Genomic DNA, 24,120 nt, shown 5'->3' on the forward strand with positions numbered 1-24,120 from the left:
TCCCATTGTCAAATTGTTCTAACAAACCCTTGAGGTTAAACCATGAGGCATTCTCCGCATTTGGCAGGAGAACTGACCTTTGTGTTTGTGGACAGATTCAAATGTCCATGTGTTAGAGTGTCAGTCCCGTGTCCCTAAGACACATTCTTATTATGGTGCTCCTCTGGCAGGAGAAGCTGGGATTCTGATGATCTTGCTATCTCCTGAGTGGATGTCTTAGAACAGAATGGGGAGAAGAGTTGTAGAGAGACTGAGTAAATGAATTTGAGTTAAGAACTTAGCCTCCAGTGGGAGGCATTGAGACATTGGAGTCTCATATTATTATGGCCTTTATAATTGTTTCTTCAAATGCATTACAGATGGGGTGGCTTATGTGACTAGTTCATTCTCTATTAAGAAAGTCACCGATGTCCTGCCTAAGCTCCCTATTGGAAGGACAAAGAGGGGATTTAAGAAGCTGCCAGCAATGTGAAATAACAGTGAAGGAAAATAGCCAAATCCTTCCCTTCAGCAAACTTGATTTCCATGCCAGGACTGACAGTTTGTATGATGAATTCCCTTGCCAAAGCTTACAGTGCATGGCCAACAGTAATGATGAGTATTCCATCCCCAAATGAGATGCAATAGGTTAACAGCAAGATCATCTGAAGAGACTAAAATATTAAGCAGGAAAGACAAGGAATGGCCCCTACTTGGAATAGGTCAGCCAACACTTCTGTAACTTCTTCACTGGTCACACGAGTTTCAGGCCCCAACTGACCAAATGTTGAAGTAGAGCTGGATAGCAGATAAAGCAGGACTAGCAACTGAAGTATAAGCACAATTTTATATGGAAGAGGAAATCAATGCATTTAGCGATCCATTAAAAGAAATTGTACCAAACAAATACAAAACCATGGTTGGCACCATTAAGGAAAGGTGATACTCAAACTATTCCTGCTTTCTCAACTGTAAGTCAATTATATTCCAACATGAAGGCATATTGATAAAACTGAGAAGGAAATAATGAGACTATCTCAAACAATATACACAAACATCCTCATTACACAATTGACCGAGATACAGAGAATACAAGTTCTTAACTTTTGTGTGTGTGTGTTTTTTAAGTGGATTCAGTAGTACATCATGCTGGCTTAAAGGCACTTCAACAAGGAGTCTGAAAATATATTGATTGCCCCAGGTTCCTCCATAGACAATAATAATAAAAGCTTAATCTTACAATTTTTAAATTTTGGCAGACAAGCTCACAAAAGAGATAAAGATGCTGTCATAGAATATGCCCGGTGTTTAGTCCAAAAATAACAGACATTCCATACAGATAATGAGGTTCTCTTGCATGCAGATGACATTGTTTGTTAACTGCCCTACATCTTTAAATGCCACAGAAGTTTAAGGTAAATCCATAACCACTCAACGGTATACTTTTCCCACAAAGAAAGGCAAATGGACAAAGATTGCCCGTCATCCAGACAATATGATACGTAGTTGAGTGGGTAAATTATTGAGCTGATCCATCTATGTATTTATCTTAATCAGTTACTGCAAAAAACTACCCAAAATGAGCCAGAGGAAGAAAAGAAATGGGCTAGATTATATTTGGGAAACTGCAGCCCCTTTGATCCCAGGCTGCTTCCTTAACAGAAGCAAAGGCTCCTCTTTTTAATACCAAGATTTTCCCAGGATTAAACAAACAATGTCATGAAACACCATAATCTCAGAAGAATCGAAATGGCAGGCAATCCAGTGGATAATGGAGATAATGTGGTTGATATAAAGAGACTATAACCAATTCCTTCCAGCACAAGAGAGGTGCATCAAAGATACTTCCTAGTAGATGATGTGATTTGGAAAGGACCTGGCCAGTCAAGTAGTAAAAGCTGGAGAGAGAACTGATAGCTCAGCTGTTGCCCAATTAAGATCAGAGGACCTCCAGCACTGGTAGGGTGCTAGATCCTTTTTCTCCTGTTTCCTCCATCCCCTCCACCCCACTTCCCCTTAGAGAATGGATGTGAGTGCATCTGTGCCACTGGGATCATGGACACATTGAAGATGTTAATGTTACATGTGTTTTCTGGCGAAGAAATGGTTTTCTTTTTCTCACACCATCATTCTAGAACAATGTTCAACTGTAATTTGTGGCACAGAAGTCAATAGAAAAAATTCAGACTGGTTAGCTCCTTGTGTCTTGTGGTTAGCAGAACTCTTGCTAAGGACAAACCTTGTCATTGAGTGCAGAGTGAGACCAGCCTTCCTTACCTCAAGATTTTTCTGGGAAAGCTTTTCCTAGACTCAATCTGAATTTACCAATAAGTTGTAATAAGCTTTGGGGGGGGGGAACCCCAACACTTCAGTCCCTTGCTGCTCCTCCCAGCCCCCTCTGCCCACCCCTGGAAACTTAAGCAAGGACTTTCATGGTGCGTTCCCTCCTTTTCACAACTAAGAACTTTTCAACATCATTGCTCATTTTCTTCTACAGTCTCTGAGAATGAGATGGACCTTCTTGCCAGGTCAACCAGGCAGTGTGCCCTTGATTCCACCCTTTCCCATTTCTTAATTTTCTGATTAATCCTTCCAAATCTACCAAATCCTTTGTCGCAAAATTCCTTTGTTTACAAAAATTTTCAGACCTTCCAGATAATGAAAAAAATAGTTATTAATATACCTTTAAGCCATTATTCCCCTCAAAAGCCAAACTCAGAAGTGTCTACTCTTCCAAGTATTTTCAGACTAGCTTTTGACCTCACCATTCAACTGAAAGTCTTTTTTTTCACCAACAATCTAATAATCACTAAGTCATACAAACAGAAACATAGACTTACTTTGTTCACTCCTGTTTAATGAAAAAATCTAATCCAATAAATGTTTATTAATTTCCTTTCATAGGACATTGTGCTAAGCCCTGGGATTTGAAATAAACTCTAGATAAATCTAGAATTTGGAAAGACCTTGGACTATATCAAGACCGCCTCCCTAATTTTCAGAGGAGCAGAAAAACCCAGAAGTCGGGCAATAAACATTTTTAAATGCCTATGATGTGGGGTGGAGCCAAGGTGGTGAAATAAAGGCAGGGACTCTCCTGAGTTCTAAATTCCTCTCCAAACAGTATCAATGCCTCGAAACAAAATCTGAAGTAGGAGGATCAATAAAAGGAAGGGGTAAAGCAATTTTAGAACTCAAGGCAACTTAGAAGGTCAGCAAGAAAGGTCTGTCTCACTGGAGTGAGAGTAGAGCATAGGCCACGCCCAGCAAGCCAGCAGCAGGCTTTGGGGCTCACTGAAACAGTGGGAGCAGCTTCTGGAGCACTCAGCCCACAGACAGTAAGGGTATTGGGCAACTGGTCAGAAGGAGATTATAGAGAACCCTTTACTGGCACTGGGAACAGGACTCGATTACGTTGCTCACACTCAGTTCTACATCACCAACCCAAGGGTTTGTATTGGCTGAGAGAAGGGCCACTTCATTATGGGAGATAATTGAAAAAGGAGAGAGTAGCAGAAGGCACCTCTGAATGATGGGAGTTGAGGGGAAAGGGAGGAACAGAGAATTCATGGTGAATGCCCTCATGGATGAAGGTCTCAGTTGAAAGGGTGAGGGGAAGGGAAGTCATGGGAAGTTTAAGGAGGGACAGGAAGGTCTGGAAAAACCTCAGTGGAGAATGGGACACATTGCTGCTGAGGGAGGTAGAGTAGGATTGCCTTGAAGCACGTGGGGGTCCAGTGGAGGTAAGCTAAACATAAATTTGTAGAGCACACCGTCAGAACAGTTGTGTGAGTTTCTCCACCCTCATTCAGCAGCTGGTTTATCAGAGTAAAGGCAGGCAACAAATGGTAGGAGTGTCCAAGGCCAAGGCTCCGCTGAGCATAATGTGCTGATGTGATAAGGGGGCCAGAACCCAAGAAAGGAGGAACCAACCCAAGGTCGGACAAGTGTAAGCGGCAGAATTGGAAATCAAATTCAGGTCAGTGCCTTTTCTTTTTTTCTGTTTTAAACCTTTACTTTCTGTTTAGTGACAATTCTAAAACAGAAGGACAAGGGCTAGGAAATGAGGGGTAAGTGACTTTTCCAGGGTAACACAACTAGGAAATATCTAAGAACAGATTCGAATCCAAGTTCTCCCACTCCAGGCCTTGTGCTCTATCCTCTGAACCACCTAATGCTCTTTCAATATTTTCCATTTAAAATAGTACAGAAAACATGGCCTTTGAAAAGTTTCTTGGTGACTCATTTTTGACCAGCCAACTAATGACATTGCACCAGGTGAGTCTGTCCTGAGAAAGATCCTAGCCTTGTGACTGGATGACCACTCCTTGAGGTCTGTTGGATTAGATGAACTGAGGTCCTTTACACCTCTACTGTTTCATAGACTCAGCCCCGGAAGAGATTTTTAGTGTCATCTAGCCCAACTTCCAAGAAACCAGTGACGAAGCAACTTGTTCATATAAGTGGCAGACACAAGATTTGAACCCTGGCACCCTGGTTCTTTCCCCAAAGTCATCACAGAGATCAGATGGGAATGTATTCAAAGTGCTTTGCACAGCTTCATAATTCCTGCCTTAGAGTTTCTCCTTCACAGATTTCCTCCAAGATGTGTCTGAGACACGGGAAATTTGCTTTCCATTTACTGGTCCCCTCAAAAATGTTATAGTATCAAAATGCACCAAGATGACTTCGTGAAATGAGCACGTCTTCCCTCTTAAACCAGAGATTATCTGGTTGCTTTGCATTTTCCCCCTCATTCTCTGTTGTTGTTGGATCCTGGGATGAAGGCATCTATGAAGCTTTGTGGAACCACCATCCCCCAGTGCAGCAGTAGAGACTCTGTAGAGGTGTCCTTTTGTCCCGTGCCACGAAGATGCCTGGCTCTCTCCACGTTCTTTAAGTCTTTCCAGTGGCAGGCCAATGAAGAGCAATGATTCTATAGGGATCCCCTCCCACCTCACAGATGCCACAATGCTATCAAGTGCTACTTTCAGGACCCGGACTAGATCAAAGCCTTGGGTGCCTGCCTGGTGAGGTTGGCTGAAGCCTCTGCAATTCTCCACCCCTTTCTCCTGACCTTGGGCAAAGCCAATGCTGGCAGACAATGCAGATGCTGCCAAAGTGCATCTGAGAGGATGAGCTGCCATGCACCATCTAGCACTCTTCCTTGGCATCTTACTGGCCCCATCTTCTCTTAGGCTTTCACTCACATTTCTGGGGAATTTGGTTTAAGAAGTGGTTCTGGTTCTCCCCTTGGGCCTCAGATGCTTTGAGCCCAGCTGTGGAAAGACTTCAGCTCCATTTCTGTCTCCCAGGAGACTCCTTGGAAACCAGCCGGCAGAAAGGGTTTTCCTTAATCCACTCCTTCAGCGATGGCCCCTCTGCTTGTAAATCAGCCTTTAAAGAGGGAGGGGGAACCCAGGGAGAACTGCCTACATCAACCACCAAGGTTTCCCTTCACATATGGCGCCTACATCGCCAGTGAATTTCGGTCTCCCGTGCCTTCCTAACTAAAGCTTTCCAGGCAGGGAGCAGGGAGGGGACGGCGCTGTTTTCCCCGAGTATCCCCACAAGCTCACCCAGACAAGTTACACAACCAAACTGCTGAGGTTAAAACCCAATGCAAACCCATAGTGCACCCCTGGACAGAGACAAGACCCAGGCTCTAGTCACGGCATGCTAGCTGGGGTCTTTGTAAGATCTGAACCAATGGCTCGCTCCAGTCTTTCCCCCCAAATTACGGGGAGGTGGGGCGGCTCTAAAAATGGGCTACTGGTATTAAGAATAGAGCTGCATCTGCTTTGGAGTTTGCGAAAGGGTCTGGCGCTTTGCCGCTTAGGTCGCAACGTGGAACCATCGTGGCGATTTTCTTTATTACAAACAAGTCACAGTAAGACGTGTAGGTTTAAGGCAGTTCAATTTGATGCCAAGATACATTTCCCAACAAGGAGCTCTTCAAAACTGAAGTGGCCTGCCTCTGAAGGGCACAGCTTCATCCTGCCGTCCCCATCAGGGGAGGCCTCCAAGGAAGCGCTGAGTGAACAATCCAGTGGAGTTCTGCATCTGGGCTTGGCTTGATGGCTGCTGACTCGGGGCACTATGACCCCATATCACAGAGGAGGAAACTGAGGCTCAGTGTGGACGAATTAACCAAGTACTGCATTTTAAATGTCTACCCAGTGAGTTATGGAGCTAGAACTCGGACCTAGGACTTTGGCTTCCTAGCCCAGTGACCTTTGGCTGGTTCTGCCGCACACTCTGGAAAGACACTCTGAATCTGGGGCTACGGCCAGTCAGTTGGGATCCTAGGATCCAAGATCGAGACACCCTCCATTGTCCAGAGGAGCAAGAGGAGGCTCCTACAGAAAGGAGGCAGGCTCGCTCAATGTCAGTCTCACGTAAGGGATTCGGACTACATTCCTCTTACACCAAGACCTCCTCTTACTCCTCCCACCAGGTCACCCCACTGTGGGTTTCCTTTGTGAAGAGACTGGAATTCAGTGCCTCTGGCAGGCTGAGGTGGGAGAGGGAGGAAGGGAGCACTGTGGCAGGACTGCAAGCCGATAGGTTGGTGGAGATTTCTGGAATTTGTTCCCAATATCCAAGATATTTCTATTTTTTCACTAGAATGGCTTGATTCCTTCTGTGACTTTCCCCCCCTCCCCCAGGTGACCTGATTGTGGGTGAGATGTGCCCTTCTACCTGCTTCTCCTGCCATCACCATCCCTTCTACTCCTGGTCTTACCATTATTCCTAAGAATCTTTTGTTTTTTCCTTCGTTTTTCAGCACCAAGAAAAAGATTCTCATTTACAGCCATTCTGCCGTGCAGCCATACAAGGAGCAGATCTGCCTGGTTTGACCTCACTGATGGGCCAATAAGCCATTCTCTGCAGGCAGTACCCGTCACGGACCGAGGGTGGTAACATTTCTGAAAGTGGGGACGCTCGGCTGGGAAAGGCAGCAAAGTCGAGGAGCCAACACGCACCCAGGGAGCAGGCTGGCACAACAGATAGTCCTGAAGGCGAAAGCCTGGCCAGCCTCGTGGTTAGAAGCTTACCGTGAAAGATGCCTTGAAGGCCGGGAAGAAACAAACCCACGAAGAGGCCGGTGGGCAGCTGTTATCTCCAGACCGGGTAAAGCTTCAAATACCCCAAGCCAGGATCCATTTCGTACCATGTGTCAGGGCGGCGTGAGGGAAGAATCAAGCCCTAGTGACCGGCTACAGGGAACCTCTTCACCTGCTCAGGACAAGGACTGGGCCAAGGTCACACTAATGACCTGGCCACATCCAGCTCTAGAGCACATTTCCCTTTCAGAGGAACAGAAATGAGAGAATAGAGCACCAAGGCTCATGTCCCTTGGAATGATGGCCTCACACGCGTCTCAACTTGGTCAAGTCTCCTTTTAATAATGAGCAGTTATGCAAAACACTTAAGTGGGAAACCCGATAGGACAGCAAAAAGGTTGGATGGGGAGAAAGTGGTCATCCCCTTTGACAAGTACCCCGATCCTCCAAAAACTGCCACCCAGTGACCTCCTGGACAAACAGGCGCCACCAAATACAGCATTCTCACCCCCGTGACACCCTTACAGCACTGTTCCCGCGATAGGCAGCAGGTGCCGAAAGGGAGAAATCTCAAGTATGACCGTGATTCTTTGTAAAAAAACCAAAACCAAAACCCTTGACACCAAAATAGAAATGAAGACGTGACAGGTGCCGAGAAAAGATTTCACAAAGGGAACCAGGTAGGGCAGCGGAGCAAAGGAACATGATACGGAAGGGAAGCCGTCCCTCAGGCCAGAATCCCTCCTGGAAACCTGGAGGCAAGGCTGCACAAATGGGCTTGGGCAGGAAGGAGGTCTGGGCCGTCTTCTCTGCACTCACCCTGTTGGCATTAAGAATCGGCTCTCGTTCCGAAGGAATAAAGCCAAAAGGGGCCCTTTGGTGGAGTTAGTTTCCCTGGCCCTGCCTGCTTCTCTATGGACGGCATTGTGTCTCTGCCTAAGCAAACACGGGAGAGCGGCAGCGCCGCCGTCGCGTCCTCGCTAACTGGACTCCGGTCCTAGTAACGGGCTCCTACATCAACTTCTGGGATCAGTGCAATAAAAACTATCATTGTAAAATCCTAATGCTTATATAAAATCCTTGGGCTCACCCCTCAAAATAGAACACGCTACGCTAATTAATATTCTGGCTATAGTTAGTGCGTACAAAGGCACGAGGGTATCTCGGTGGGGGCAGGGCGGAACATTTCAACATTACTTCGTTAAAAATACCCCTTCGGTTTATTTTGAACCCAACCTCAGACTCGAAACCGGGTTTTCTGTGGGCTTCTGCATCACCCCATCATAAGCCATGCTTGAGGATGGCCATCGCCTCTCCACCACCATTTTGCTAAGACGGAAGAGGCTGTCAACGCCCCTGCGGGATCATGGGCCCACCAGAGATTCTGACAGAAGTGCAACCATCTCCCTAGGTCAGTACTGCCTGGATAAACACGTTAGAGATGGATTCAGAAACAGGATGGAATGGCGCAATTCCTCTGTTGGCTTTCACTGGACTTTCTTGAAGTTTGTGACCTAATCTTGCTGTTTTTGTCAATTCTAGGAAGCCTGAAATCGGGGAAAGGAATTCTCATGCCAGTGTGACAAAGGACACAGCACGATGGCTAGTCTTCTGTTGACTTTGGCCACCATAGAGACTCACATCTCCCCCTTCAGATGTGCCCTTTGGAGCACAGGATGGAGATGATTAGCAGGCAGGATTCCATTTCACCCGTCTCTCAGAAGGCGGAACTATTTCTCGCCTCCTCAAGGATGCCCCCAGGTGGGTCTGACCTCTTCCTTCTACCTCCTCACATAGCCATAGGTCAGAGAATCACAGGATCGCTGGTGACCCTGGGACGGACTTCAGGGGCCAGCTGCTCCAATTTCCTCATTTTATAGACGAGGAAAGAGAGGCTCGAAAACCCGGCCAGGTCAGGGTCACCCTGGGGACAGGAGGCAGAGGCCAGGCCTGGAGCCCACACTCTCAGATTTCTGCTTCCCTAAAGACAGATTTGGTGGGAGTCTGACTTCAGTGGATGGCCTGGCATGAAAGTGTTTCAGACTTGAGAATCAGCTGACCGAATTAGCTATTTAGATGATAACTTGTGCTGTCGGAATCCCTGGTGGTAAAGGTCACTCTGTAGTGAATTCTGCCCTCCAAGATTCCCCAGGAAGGGAGGAAAGCTTCCCCGTCCTCCCCGCTTATAACCTGCCACTGACCTCTTAGCATTCAGCAGGGATTTGTGTTAGTGGAAACATTCTTTACATTTTACAAAAATTTCTGCAATTTCTGTTATGTTCAAGCAATGACACAGAGAAGGAATCGTCTCTGCTCTTTTGTCTGAGCAGGTCTACCCAAGGAGTAAATGGAATCGACGGGCCAATCATGGGATGTCCTTCCTTGCTGAAGAGTCTCCTCTGGTGATCACAGCTCCATGACCTCAAACTGAAAGAGGAAGCAGAAAGGCACCGGGGTGAGTCCCCTAGAACAAGCTTGCCAGCACCGTTCCTGGCATCCAGGGGGGCAGCTTCTAGCTTCAAAATGTCAGGCTCTAAAGGGTACTGGCAGAAGCACAGACTTCTAGGGTTTCGAATCAGAAAGGGCATTTGTATTAGAAATGGGATGGCTAGGTGGCACAGTGGATAGATTGCAGGTTTGCAATCAGGAAGACTCCTCTTCTTTCCGAGTTCAAATCTGGCCTCGGACACTTCCCAGCTGTGTGACCCTGAACAAGTCACTTAACCTTGTTTGCCTCGGTTTCCTCATCTGTAAAATGAGCTGGAGAAGGACATGGCGAACCACTCCAGTATCTCTGTCTAGAAAACTCCAAGTGGGTTATAGAGAGTTGGATACAACAGAACAACAAAGTCCAGTTCTGGATTTTAACAGGGGAAGAAACAGAGGCTTTATAGACTGGCCATTGCACATGGGCCAATAGAAATAAGGCTTAGAAGGAAATCAGGCCAGTTGGGATAGCTGATTGTTCTCCAATGGCCAATGGGAACAGAAATCACTTGCTTCCATGTTCAAAGAAAAAAGTGCAGAACCTAACACTGTAGCAACATTAAACTGTCCCTCCCTTCAGCATCACCTTACGAGGGTATAAGCTAGAGGAGTCAATATAGTGAGGAACAAAAACGCCTGAACCTCCAGGGATCACAGTTGCTGGTCCAGCTTGTGCCATAATGATCCTACTCTGGTCATCTGTGGCCACAGGTAGAAGAACCAGCTCAAAAACTGTCTCCTTGCGAGTCCTACACCCAATGCCAGTAAAGGGACCCCGATAATCTCCTCCTAACCTCCCGTCTGACCCCTCAACCACTGCTGCCGCTGATTCGGCCGCCCCGAGACCTACGCTGGCTTCCTGAGGTGGGGCTCCCCCTGGCACACTGGTGGCACTCCGCTCCCACCCCACTGTGACAGACCTCTCCTGTCTACCTTCTCAGTTGGCGTGGGAAGGAAAATGGTTTCACCCCATCTTTTTGTGGGCTCTGCTTGCTCCAGAATTCATTTTGAGACATTATTTTAAAGTTGTTTGGAGAGGATTTGGAAGAGCTCAGGAGGGTACCTGCCTTTTCTCTGCCATCTCTGCCAGTTTCTTGGATGAAAGCCAAAGCTCTTGGGATCTACTCTGACCAGGATGTGGGAGCTGAAGGCTAACAGTTAAAGGAGGAGTCACGAGAGATACAAACATGGCAGCGTTTTGTGGTTTGATACCACAAAGAACAGAAAATATGGGACGATAACTGGACATATGAGATGCCACCGGGTCAAGCAGGCAAATATGGAAGGGTACACCTTGCCTCGTCCTATCCAACATCAGGAACTAAAAGGTGGAAAAAGTGTTTCAGAAAGAGATGCACTATCAAACCCAAACAAGCTTCCTTATCAAGTACTTGGAGTTTTTGTTCGTTTTTTTTACAAAAACTTACCCTTGTGTGAAGCTTCTCTAGGTTTCATTTTCTATGGTCAGCCCAGGATTGCTCATACCTTGAGAGAAAAGAATACAAGGATACTTTGGAAAGCTTGTCTTCAATGGGAGAGGAAATGCTGTTCTACCCTCCCAGGGTCCCCCACAGCCCTCTCCTCATGAACTCCTCAGAGTCTTTCTTGGTGGTGCTGTGGTGACCCTGGGCACTCGGGGGCTGTGCCAGGGATCCCTAAGCTGGTGAGCCTTTCCCTGTGCCCAGGTGCCTGCCGTCTAGGAACCAGCCTAGTTACATTCTGAGGAGCAGCTCGGCACCAGGTCGGATGCAGGGGGATGGCTCCGTGTTTATCTATTAAAATCACATTCTTGATATATATAAAACATGTAAAAATCCCGCTGGAAAACCACCTCCCCTCTGCCATCTCCCAGAACCTTCATTTAAGAAGGGCACCTGCCAGATCTCCTTCCCCTCAGGTTACATTCCTGGACCTCTCCACCCCCCCTTTCAGCTTCCTTCCCTTCCCCTCATTAAAACATAAGCTCCTGGGGGGCAGCGGCCCTCTTTCTTTCTCCTAGTATTTGCATTCCCAGTGACTCTTGCATTTCCTATTCTCTTGTATGAAAGACAATGAACATCAACTTGCTTCTCCCCAAGTGTGTGCATTACATAGGAGACACCCAAGCAAAAAGGGGAGGCCAAGGAAAGAGGCTGCCTGCAGCCAGTCACACAGCTTCTTTCTCATTCATTCCACATCTTGTTTGGTTCCAAGGGACCTCACCGCCTTCTCCGTCACAGCCATCCTTCCCTTGGCCTGGTTGCTGCTTAGTTATCCCTTATACTTGGGTTGATTTTTTTTAATTTTATTTATTTATATTTTACCCTTGTACTTCGGTGTATTGTCTCATAGGTGGAAGATTGGTAAGGGTGGGCAATGGGGGTCAAGTGACTTGCCCAGGGTCACACAGCTGGGAAGTGGCTGAGGCCNGTTCAAACCCGGCCTCAGCCACTTCCCAGCTGTGTGACCCTGGGCAAGTCACTTGACCCCCATTGCCCACCCTTACCAATCTTCCACCTATGAGACAATGCACCGAAGTACAAGGGTTTTAAAAAAAAAAAAAAAAAAAAAGAAGAAGACAAATGTTGGAAGAAAACATTTCTGAGAATCAGAAAGCAGGGTTCGACATAGGTCATGGAATAAATAGATTTATGATTTGTAAAATGATTTCTGAAAAGCAAAGTTCTTCACGGCTGGAGTTGAAAAATCTCCAAATCTATGTTCACAAGGATTTAAAAATCAGATTTCAAACATTAAGTGTTAAATTCTAGTGAATAATAATGATTAATCAAAACAGAGACTTTCTATCCACGATGGCCCAAGCAGTCAGCCCTAAATTTTTCTGTTTCCATTCAATCTCAATGAGCTAACTTTGTGATCTAGCCTCCATGAGGTGGGGTTCTAGACCCACCATATTTCTCTACTTATCATTAAGTGCTAAGGGCTTTCAAATGAGAATTAAGAAACCTTGGGAGACCTTAAATATTTTAAGGGTATTAGGAGGTGGGAAAGGTGAGGGAGGGAATGGAGAGAATTTGCCGGCTAAGTTAAGGCAGCAAGTCAAAATTAAAGAGCTCAGAGAGAGCCTTGAGGAAAGCACTGAAGGTGGGAGAAAAAAAGACCTTTTCTTTTCTTTTTTAATTTTTAAATATCTTTCCACGTTTACAGGATTCATTTTTTTTCCCTCCCTGATCCTGGCGCTAACAAGCAGTTTCACTGGATTGTACAAATGTTATCACTTGATACCTATTTCTTTATTATTTATTTTTGCTATAGAGTGATTTAAAAAGATCATTTCTAAAGCAATCGTACTGGACATGCGCCAACAGGTTCAAATTTTCATCTTTAAAAACAAAAAAAGTTACCTTTCTTACCTATTTTTCCCTTGTCTGAATTTGTGCTGCTCTCTGTCCAAGACTGAGAGTCGGTAAGGAGGTGGCTCTGGGATTCCCTTAATGGTTTTGAAGGAAACTGGTGGCTTTCGAGGCTGTATGAAAGCAAGAGGGAGGATAAAAGGTGGATGAGTGACTTTGGGCAACACAGCCTGGAGGCTGGAGCTAAGCCAAATGAATTGAATATGTTACAGATGTGCCAATGGCCCAGTCTCATCTGTGAGTGAGAAGAAAAAAGGCACATCTGATCACCAGCTCAAAAGGGCTGAAGGTGCACCAACACAGTGGAAAATAAAACAAGATCTCAGAGCAAAAGATAACTCGGAATCCTCCCTGGATGGTCTATCCAACCTGTTGAAAGCATGGTCACAGCTTGCCTGGGCACACAGGCCTTAGACTATACAATGGCATCTTGTTTTTGATGGATATAGGTTTGGCTTATAGCCGCAGCTCATTTTCAACAGGTCCCTCGATGGTCATTGAAGTGATCTCATTAAATAGAAAATCACAGACTCCTGAGGGGGGAATCCTGCGCTCTATCACATCTGGGTGAAACCAAGGCATTTCAAAAACCAGATCTCTCTTCACTTTTTTTCTAAATTTTTAATTTTTAAAAATCCCTCTTCTTCCAGCTTAGAATCAATACTGCATATTGGTTCCAAGGCAGACTTGTCCAGGGTTGCACAGCTAGGAAGGATCTGAGGTCACATTTGAAGCCAGGACCTCTCATCTCTGGACCTCTCAATCCACCAAACCACCCAGCTGCCCACCTCCCTTCACCTTGTAATAAAAAGTTCTTGGGTTGCAGAGGGCATTTTTCTCACCTTCTACTAATCAGTCAAGTTTTACAAATTGAGAACTGAAGTTAAAAAAACAAACTATAAAACCCCCCTAAGAAGTATGGCCATCTCCTTTGAGCTGTGCCTTTTCAGAAGAAATCACCTCGGGCCCATCTTAGAGCTTAACCCTCAGCATCCCTTATTGGCTGAGGGTCTCTATTAAGGACCTTGGATGAGGCAATGCTGTTTGATTTCAGATAGACTCTTCGTAGTCTTCAGGTCCAGCTACCTAAGGCTTAAACAAGTTAAAATCCTTTCCCAATCCATCTTAATCCTAGTACCTGCTCACTGTTGAGCAGATCTTCTGTGTACCCAGATGCTTCTATGGTGACTCTCCCATTAGATTGGGAGGTCCTTGAGAGCAGGGACTGTCTTTCGCCTGGCACATAGTAGGTCCTTGATAAGTGTGTTCTGACTGACTGAATTCCCAGGTCATATAACTAGTTATCACCAGAATCAGGATGAACCTTAACACAGGTGTCTTCTGGATGTGTCCTTTACACTTCCATGTTCCTGTCCCCCATTCTTTGATAGACTCTCCTTTCTCATCTCCATCTAACAAAATCCCTGGCTTTTTTTTAAAGATTCAGTTAAGTGCTCAGACACTTCCCAGCTGTGTGACCCTGGGCAAGTCACTTGACCCCCATTGCCTACCCTTACCAAGCTTCCACCTATAAGTCAATACACAGAAGTTAAGAGTTTAAAATTAAAAAAAAAAAATGATATATCAGGAAAAAAAAAACCACTGGTCAAAGAGAAAAATAATGGATCGATAAACTGAATATACAATTAAAAAAAAAAGATTCAGTTAAGTGCTTCCTCTTATAGGAAGCCTTCCCTGGTCTCCCAGCTGCTAAGACTTAGTTGCTATTTGCTCTGTGTGCGAATCGTTTTTTACATATTATTTATTTACATGCTGTCTCCCTCTCATTAGACTATGTGCACGGTGTAGTCCCTTTATTGACATTTGCTAATGAATAATTTGAGAAATGTACTTAAACACAAGAGGGAAGCTCTTATTGAATTTAGAACAGGGCAAAAAAATGTTATCGATGAAAACTTACAGAAATAACTTGAATGCCAGAAAAACTAGGCGTGGTGATTATACCAAGTGAGGTGAGAATTTTAAAAGAATTTCATTATCATATACTATAATTCTTCCTAACTGTGCAAATGTACTTCAAATGCAAATAATTCTGAGCAGATATTAGAAATTTACTTTGAAATAAAAATTTTTATCCCCCAATATTTAGGGGGTACAAAAGCATTTGTATCAACTGAGGCAGTTTGGTCCTTTGAGGAATTCTTCCATTCTATTAATTCTAGAATTAATTCTATAATCCTATATTAATATATTAATTCCATAATTCTATTAATTTCCATTATCTTTACCACTAGAGTTTTTGCTCATTAAAGAGTTAAATAAAATTCATTAAATAAATAAAATATTGGGTTCTGGGTAAGTTTGATCTAGACTGGTATTCTTCCAACTGTTGCTCACTAGCAATGAATGATAGAGACAGGGATTCTGGCGGTGATAGATGTCACTGGTACCCATGAGAATGGGATGCTTCAGAGGCATGGGTCATGCTGACACTGTGACTAGTACAGGCATTCTTCACCCTAGGAAAATTCTCTCTGGTTGGATACAAAATGAACTTTTCTAAATTGAATTCTATTTTTTCCCCAGTGATTTCTCATATAAAAGTGGAGATGTGTTAATTAAATACGTGGCCTTTCAGCAGGAAACATCGCAGTGTAGAATGTTAACAAACTCTTCCAAAGCAGAAGGAAAAAGTATTCTCATTAAAACATACACATTAGTTCTCAGTGGTGATGATAATAATAGGATGTACTCCCAAGCATGATGCCTTGTTGAGTAATAGAAGACAAAGGTACCCTGGGAGATTTGCCATTTACTGGAGAGTGGACTATTTGGGACTAAAACCCAGGTGTTCTCATTCCCAGCCCCAGGCTTTTTGCTTTGTGGAGGGAAAGCAACTGCCTTCAGTAACAAGGTAGTAGGGAGGTGGCTCCTGACCTCCTCTACCCTGTCAAGGCAGTACCTTCAAACTGACCTAGCTGATTGCCGCATGCACAGGGAGGATAGAAACTCTCATCTCTGAATTAGACTCTAAAATCCCTTTGGTCCTAGCTGATAAAAGCATGACGTATGGTTGGATTTGGTTGATTCTGCTCCCCTATGACTTCTGGGTCTCTGCCAAATAACTGGTATAATGGCATGGCCAGTTGTGGTGCTTCCAGCCCCTAGAGCCCAAGAGAGCTCTCAATGAAAGGGTCACACTGGTATCTTCCCTCCAGCAGCTTGTTTGAGTGCAGGTATACTTAACAAATGCAGTGGTCACACACATCTACCCAATTTTTCACAGAGCCCATGTGGGAAAATGGAATGTCAGGATTATTTTGATAGTTGCACCTTTTTTTGGAAGCCCATATCCTTTTCCATGAATGCAGCCAGAATGATCATGGAAGTCAGTTATAAGATAATATTATTGAATCCTAGATCTAGAGCTTGAAGGGATATCAGAGGCCATCTTGCCCACCCTCCTCATTTAATAATTATTAATAATAATAGCTAGAATTTATCTAGAATCTACCTTGTGCTAGGCTCTGATCTAAGTGCTCTTTTAAAATAAATATTATCTTATCCTCACTACCACCCTAGAAGGTAGGTGTTGTTATTTTTCCCATTTTACAGTTGAGGAAACTGAGGCAAACAGAGGGTAAGTGACTTCACAGCTAGTAAGTACCTGAGGTCTTCCTGACTTCAGGCCCAGTGCTCTATCCCCTGTACCATTATTTAGCTAGTAAGTATTAGAGGTGGAATTTAAACTTAATTCTTCTTAACACCAAACCCCACACTCTATATCGGGGGGTCGGCATCCTTTTTGGCCATGAGAGCCATAAACGCCACATTTTTTAAAATGTAATTTCGTGAGAGCCGTACAGTGCTCACAGTGCCGCTCCTGTAACAGCACCTGAAAAAAAAAGGACTTTAGGGCTCCTGCAGAAAGAGCCCTATCTGGCCCTCAAATGAGCCAGATATGGCTCGAGAGCCATACATTGCCGACCCCTGCTCTATATTGTGTGGCAAAGGGTTTCTTCATTATCACTGACTATTATGCCTCCATTTTTTTCTCTTGATGGTTATAAAGGAGGAAGCTGAAATGAAGGACTTGCCCAAGATCACATACAGGTTCAGAGCTCTAGAGCTGGTAGGGATCCTGAAGACCATTATTCCATTCCTTTCACTTTATAGAAGGAGAAATATTTTTTGAAGGTAAATGACTTGGCCAAAGTCATATAGACTGTTAACGACAAGGACAGGATTAGAACCCAGGGCTTCTGACTCCAGAATCAATGCTGATTCTTTCCACTGCGACATCATGCTCAGTATGAAGCATTTTAGAAATGCATCTATATGGTTGAAACATACTCCAATAGTTATGAAGTCAGGAACAATGGAGCTTTCCACCTGGTGGCCTGACCCTTCGAGCACAGCCTTTGGTCCTATGACCATCTCAGGTTCAATCTTCTCTTTCCTAAACAGATTTGGCCTCAATGGTGTCTCCCAGTGGTTGACTTGGGTTTGTTCTTTGTGGTCAGGGCTACCATGTTTCCAAAGCATGGAATTACATGTACTTAGGCAAAGCCTCCAACCTAGTGTTGATCAAGATGGATGGTTCTCTGAGCAGGGCCTCTTATGGGTTGCTCTGCAGGAAGGGCTCATGTCTTCTTGGACCCTCACTAGCATGCTTGCAAGGGAGCCTTCCAGGAGCACTCGGTACTTTCCTTCTTCCTGAGGGAGACTCCTACCTTACTCACAACCATCGAGGGCTGTGGAGATACCAGTCAAGGGCGAGCTGCCATGGAAAAAGTCAGCTCCTTCAACATATCTAGATGAGAAAAAAATGGAGATGTCATAACTTTACTAACTAGTTTGTGACAAGGAAGAAACTATGTGCCACATTACCATGTGAATCCTTATTAGCATCTGGGTAGCACAGTGGATAGAGTACTGAGCCTGGAGTCTGGAGGACTCATTCGTCTTCCTGATTTCAAATCCAGCCTCAGACACTTCCCAGTTCTGTGACCCCGGGCAAGTCACTTAGGCCCATTTGCCTCAGTTCTTCATCTATAAAATGAGCTAGAGAAGGAAGTGACAAACCACTCCAGTATCTTTACCAAGAGAATCCCCAATAGGGTCACAAAGACTCAGACACAACTGAACAACACCACTCACTAGTTAGATGACCCTGGGCAACTCCCTCTACCTTCCTAAGCCTCATGCTCTTCATCTATCAAGTGTGGCGGTTGGACTCCAGTGTCTCTGAGGTTCTTCCCAGCTCTAGATCTAGGATCATTTGTGTGACATTGGGAAAGTCTCTTCCTCTCCCTGAGATTGAGTGTCTTCCTTTGTAAAATGATGGCCCCTTTTAGTTCCAGAACAAGGATCTTATGAATGACTTCTTTGAATGTCATCCAGATGGCCAACCCTCAGCTGGTCCAAAGAAAGAGTGCTGTGGACCAAAGCTATTTGTCATCCAAAGTTGCCCTGCCCCTGACCCCTAACCCAGCATGCCTCTCCCTCATCTTCAGGTGATCAGGCCTCTGTTTGGGAAGAAGTGTCCTGATGGATCATTTTCAAGGCTCAGATGTTCTATGGCCCAAACTCCAGCACCCACACCAGGCCCGAGGAGTCATGGATTCTGTGTTCAAATCCTTTCTCTAATTATTGTGGACAGTGTGACTGTCCTCCTTCCCCTGGGCCTCAGTCTCCTCCTTTGAAAAGGGATTGGTCTGCCACTGAGGTTCCTTCAGCTTCAGAACTAGCCTATCAGGTTCTCACCTAAGACAGGTAGGGGGGTACCCTCCGGGGAGGGAGCTCTGGGCCTAGGGTCAAGAAGATGTGAGTTCAAATCCAGACATTTATTAGCTGTGACCACTGGCAAGTCACTTAGCTTCTGTCTGTCTCAGTTTTCTCAACTCTAAAATGGGGGAAGAGGGGGAGGAAATGGCACTTACCTCTCAGGGTTGCTGTGAAGATCAAATAAGATCATTGTAAAGCCCTTAGGACAGTGCCCGGCACAGAGTTAGAACTTAGTAAATGCTTATTGCCCTCCCCCAGGTCTCGGTTTTATTTTTAATTCTGAGGCTCTTTCAAACCAAAGAGAGCACTCGGCACCACTATTAGGGAGATGCCATTTCCAAACAACCCACATGAACTCTCCAAGGCCATTTGGCAGCCTTCTGAGGAGAAGCCCAAAGAGACAAGCCCATAGGATAGTTACTTTTTGATGGCTGGGGTCAGTCCAGCTGGAGCGGAGGGCTGCTCAAGGTCCTGGTTCACGAGGCAAGTGGGGAAGGAGCACCCATCGCCAAGGCTGCAAGCGAGCAGAGAGCTGGCATTAGTGCACTGGCCAAAGGCAGCAGAACCTTGAAGCCTAGAACACTTGGTAGAAATAATCTTGTGCAAGTGTTGCCCATTGGGATGGGGTTGGAACATGTACCCATGTGACCCCAGAATCCAAGGCCTGGCACCGGATGAGACCAGATGGATGTTGTGAGTCTTGTTTCACAGATGAGGAAACAAGGGAAGTGACTTGTCCGAGGTCTTAAGGAGAATCCCACATCTAGAGCTGGAAAGCACTCAAAGGCCGTGTAGTCTGACCAGTTCCTTTTACAGACAAAGGGACTGAGGCTGGGGATGGGGCTAGGGAGGAAGCTTCTTGCCTGTGGTTCCACAATCACAAGAGGCAGGATTTGAAAACCCTTCCTCTGACGGTAGTCAGCTCTTGCCATGGTCCCACACCACCTCCCACTGCACATGGGAAACAATCCCACGCCAGACCATCCCAGCCTCACAAGTGTCAGCTCCAGGAGAGCTCCTCCGCACCTGGAGAACACAGGCAATGGCCAATACTTTTTTTCATCTCCAAATACTTGGCGCAGGTTTTTGCTGAACCCCAGGCTGAAGCCATTCTTGTCTGTTCCATGGCGAAAGACAGGACTTCTGAAAGCCTCTAGGCGAGAAGAGAAAGCCAGAGCATCAACAGGGGAAACAGCCACCCCTTGCACCTGTCCAGGGAAACATCTTTGAATACCTTGACTGAACCTCAAGAGGTATGATTAGCTCTGTGTTAAGTGCTAAGTGGCGAGAGCATCGGCTACACTGAAAGGAAGCAGGGACTAAAATGGATTTGGGGGAAGGGAGAAAGACAAAATTTCCCACAATGTAATTTTCGATAATTAAGAGCAGCCCTCCACCCAATTTGTCCTTGGCATCTCCTCATGAATGAGGGTGCCCCAGGGTGTTCTGAAGCTACACCACAAGGTCACAAACTCTCCTCAACGTTCTCAGCTGGAAAGTATGAACATGGAAGCAGAGAATCAAATGAGGACTGAGTCTAGCTCAAGGCCACCAGGTGACCAATGTTTACGGTTTGATCACAGGACCCGTGAAATCATTTCATGGGGCAGAGAAGGGTTGTAATGTGCACCAATGAGAAAGTTGGCTGCAATCACTTCATTAAGTCTTGGGGATACTTAAGGGACAGGATAGAAGGTCATTTGTAGGTTAGAAAGCTGATATAGTCTACAAGAAATGGTGTTACTTACCTAAGGTAGACTTGTTTTTGCTAACCAGCCAACAGTGGTAACCAAAAAGTGAAGACAAACTGACAGAGAACATGGCGGCCGCAAAGAATAAGAACATGATGTGGAACTTGGCTTGGGTATCAGGAAGGCCATTCTAGAAAGAAGGGAGGAAGGAAGGAAAGAAGGAAGGAAGGAAGAAAGGAAGGGAGGGAGGGAGGGAAAAAGAGAGAGGGAAGGAGGGAGGGGGAAGGAAGAAGGAAAGAAAGAAAAGAGAAGAGAAAGGAAGGAGGGAAGGAAGGAGGGAAGGAAAGAAGAAAGAGAGAGAAGGAGGAAGGGAGGGAGGAAAGAAAGAGAAAGAAATAAAGAAGGAAAGGAAGGACAGAAAAGAAAGGAAGAAGAAAGGAAGAGAAAGAGCAAAGGAGAAAAAGAAAAAAGGAAAGAGGACAAAAGAAAGGGAAAGCAAGGAGGAAAGAAAAAGAAGGAAGGAAAGAAAGAAAGAGAAAGAGAAAAAAGAAAAAACATTGTGGAAAGGACACATATTCAACTTGGCAATATTGAAAAACTTGACCCCAACATGTGACTGACTAGCTAATACTTGACTTTAAAAAATTATAAATGTTACATTTTCCATATTAACTTGACACATTAATTGGAAGTGATGTCTATACCCAAGGAAAGGCTGTAGTAATGATTCAGAGAAAATATTCTATTTTGTAAACCCAAGAAAATAGTATTGGACAAATGCTCTCAATGAAAGAGAGAGAGAGAGAGAGAAGGGAGTGTGAGATGTATCTATGGGCATGGCAAGACAGAAACTGTACCTTTTCTTACAAGATACCAGTAAAAGTCTTTGATCCAATTTAGAGTCAATTTTGCCAATCTGTTGTAGAGTCAGAAATGTCCGGGAAATCTTCTGGTCCTGGCTAGATCTTAAATAGAAGCCTGCTCCCTCTCTTCCTCTGCATTATACCACGGTTAGAGGAAAGAAAGACTTACTGTCCAAAACTTGATAAAATACTGTAAATCCGTTGCGGCAATAAACAGGCAGTAGAGGAGGGAATAAGCCAAGAAAAGGAGGAAAAATTTGTAATTTGAGAATCCAACACAATTGTTCACCCTGGCAACAAAACAACAGAGACATGGGGTGAAAATCTCGCCTCAGCTTTGGGCGCCCTTTTTCTTCTCACCCTAAACATCCCACGCATGCTCGGCGTTCTTGGTTTGAATGGCTCAAGGCCCCTTTCTCAGGCTTGGCTCTGCCATGTCAGCAAAGAGGCCTGCCCAGAAGAGGGATGTTCGAGGCCAACAGAGCAGAGTTCGGGGCTGGGGCCTGGTCGGGCGGGTGATTTCCTTCATTTGGGGAACTCCCTGTGCCGAGGCGGGTCAGCACCTCCTCTAGAGGCCTGCCTAGAGAGAACACTAAAAGGCGTCCACCGGCGGCCGGGGTGTGCCAGAGGCAGGATCTGAGCCCACGTCCGGCTGGGGCACCAGCCCCCCGGCCGCCCAAGCCCCAAGTTCCCCTGCGCGGCTGCCCAGGGGAGCTGGAAGGCGTCTCGTCTCCCACAAAAGTGGGCTTCTCTCTCAATCCCCGTGTTAGTAACGGTGGCCTCCCGCATGTATTAAATTCTGTTAACCAGAATGGGGTCAGATATTCCACGTCAAACCATGCGGGCGCCGGCCCACGGAGAAGAGGTGTCGGGCGGGGCCTGCGCCCTTGACTCTGTGGCCGGCCCTCCAGCCGAGATTCCCGAGCCTCGGGTCGGTGCCTCACCAGGAAACCTGGGGAAAGAGATCTGCGCCTCCCCCGTCATGACTAGGCTTTGGGAAATGTTTTGGAAGGAGCTCCGGGTTCTAGTTCAGGCTGTGGCCCACGTCGGCGAGCCTCAGGTTCCATTCCCATAAATGGGGAGGTGGGGAGACGCGTAGGACTAGAGAGGCCTTTCAGCTGCCTTCCGGGACCCAGGATTCTTCCCCTCCGCTGCAGAGCCCAGGCCTGCCAGTCTGAGGCCCCTCTTCCTCCCTTCCCCAGGGGGTGCTGGCTGCAGCCCCCAGGCCCCTTTAAAGACTGGGATGCCGAGATTGGGGAAATCTTTTCTTTTTCATTTTGCCTTTCTTGGGACCCAGGAATAGGGTGCCCCTGCGGCCCCTTCCAGCTTTAGAGCTGGGATCCTACGTGGGACCCGAGCCAAGCCACGGGGCCTTCCCGGGCCTCAGTTTCCTCCTCTGTAAGAGGGGGAAGGCTGGATGAGGTGAGGCCCCTTGTGGCTCCAATTCTGGGATCCTGAGATGCTCGGACCTCGCTCTCCTGGGGGCAGGACATCCCTGCCCTTTGGCCTTTGCAAATCAAGATCTTTGGGACGTGCAGAAATGACTTGTCCTCCCTTCCCCTTCCTGGGAGTGGGAGTGGGAGTGGGAGTCTGCCTCAAGAACACAGCTCCCCCCTGCCGGGGAGGAGGACACCGGAGCTCCCACACTCTTCCGGGGCTGCCTTGCCAAGCGGAGCCCTGAAAATGGGTCAAGGGGGAGGGGCTGAGCGTGCCAGGAACAGCAGAGCTGCTTCTGTTTCACACCGACTCAGCGTCCTTGGCCGGGTTCCTTCCCATTTCTCAGCCTCAGTTTTCTCATCCATGAAATGGAGCCAGACTAGAGAGTCTGGCAGGCCCCTTCTGGCCATAAATCCCAGGATCCTTTCAAATGTGCGCCCGCCATCTACCTGTGGGCAGGTTCTTTTGTCTTCTCCCCAGGGCTCTCTTGGGGTACTTTGTGGGCCGGGGAGGGAGGGAGCCCGCCCAGGAGGCCGGCCATTTCAGTCTGAGGACTGGCCCCGGCTCAGGGAGGGCCCGGAGAGGTCGCAGTCTGCTTGGTGGAGTCATAGCACACACCAAAGAAGGTTGTTTTTTTACATTTCTTAATCCGGCCAAGAGCCTTTAGGAAATCTTTACAGCAGACAACAGAGAAGGTGCGCCCTCTGGACGTCCCAGGAGCCGAGCAAGGCTGGCCTCCAGCTGGGCAGGAGAGGCCACTGAGGAAATGAGACTAGAGGCCATTGGCAGGGAGTGCTGCCCAAACAGCGGGTCTGTGTCCACGCAGAGCCATGGGGGAAGCAGCCCCAGAAGGCACCGGCCATCCTTTTAGCTATGGGGCAGCCGCTGGCAGGCTTAGTGGACCTGGGTTCCACTCTGACTTCAGACGCTTCCTCGCTCTGAGTCTGCCTTCATCTACTGGAGAAGGAAATGGCAGCCCCCTCCAGGACCTCTGCCGAGAAGGCCCCAGTAGGGGCGTGCAGTGGTGCACGGGGCTCCCGCAGTCAGACACGCCTGGAGGACCACGACATTCTGCTGGGAAACCCAAGAAGGGAGGGAGGGTCCTCTGGGCTGTGCCCGGGGATGGGGCATCGGGAGTCGGCCCGGATGCCAAGGGGAGGTGAGAGGGAAGACAGTGAAGCAGGGCTGAGGAGGGCCGTCATGGGGGAAGCTGCAGAGAGCCACAGGAAACCCCTCATTCCTAGTGGAAGGGGCTGCCTCAGGGGGCACGGTGTGCCCATCCCAAGGAAGACCTCTCGGCAGGCCGCCGTCCAGAACCCGCCTCCAGAGGCCTGTGGGCAAACCTCCTGCGAAGTCCAGCTCCAGGGGCAGGCCAGGCTTCAAAGTGAAGGCCTCTTTCCTCCATGGCACTGTCCCCAAATGAGGAGAGCATCCTTCTGCTCTCTGCTCCTCCTCCCCCAGGCTCCCTGCCCTCAGGCTCCCTGCCCCCCCAGGC

At 46.8% G+C, this 24,120-nt stretch overlaps 1 protein-coding gene across 1 annotated transcript in view; it reads right to left on the reverse strand.

Moving 5' to 3' along the window:
* Positions 1-7,363: 7,363 nt before the first annotated feature.
* Positions 7,364-24,120, reverse strand: part of ZDHHC2 (zinc finger DHHC-type palmitoyltransferase 2) — a 32,315-nt gene continuing 15,558 nt past the window's right edge. Inside the window, exons 4-11 of the mRNA XM_044681130.1 lie at positions 21,358-21,518; positions 20,383-20,515; positions 19,661-19,787; positions 19,056-19,148; positions 18,790-18,801; positions 12,887-12,999; positions 10,961-11,018; positions 7,364-9,473 (exon numbers count right to left, since the gene is read on the reverse strand). Coding sequence (XP_044537065.1) covers positions 10,978-11,018; positions 12,887-12,999; positions 18,790-18,801; positions 19,056-19,148; positions 19,661-19,787; positions 20,383-20,515; positions 21,358-21,518 — 680 coding nt within the window. The 3' untranslated portion in view covers positions 7,364-9,473; positions 10,961-10,977. The remainder of the gene's footprint in view (positions 9,474-10,960; positions 11,019-12,886; positions 13,000-18,789; positions 18,802-19,055; positions 19,149-19,660; positions 19,788-20,382; positions 20,516-21,357; positions 21,519-24,120) is intronic.

The sequence above is a fragment of the Gracilinanus agilis genome, chromosome 6 (genome assembly GCF_016433145.1).
Source record: "Gracilinanus agilis isolate LMUSP501 chromosome 6, AgileGrace, whole genome shotgun sequence".
Lineage (NCBI taxonomy): Eukaryota > Metazoa > Chordata > Mammalia > Didelphimorphia > Didelphidae > Gracilinanus > Gracilinanus agilis.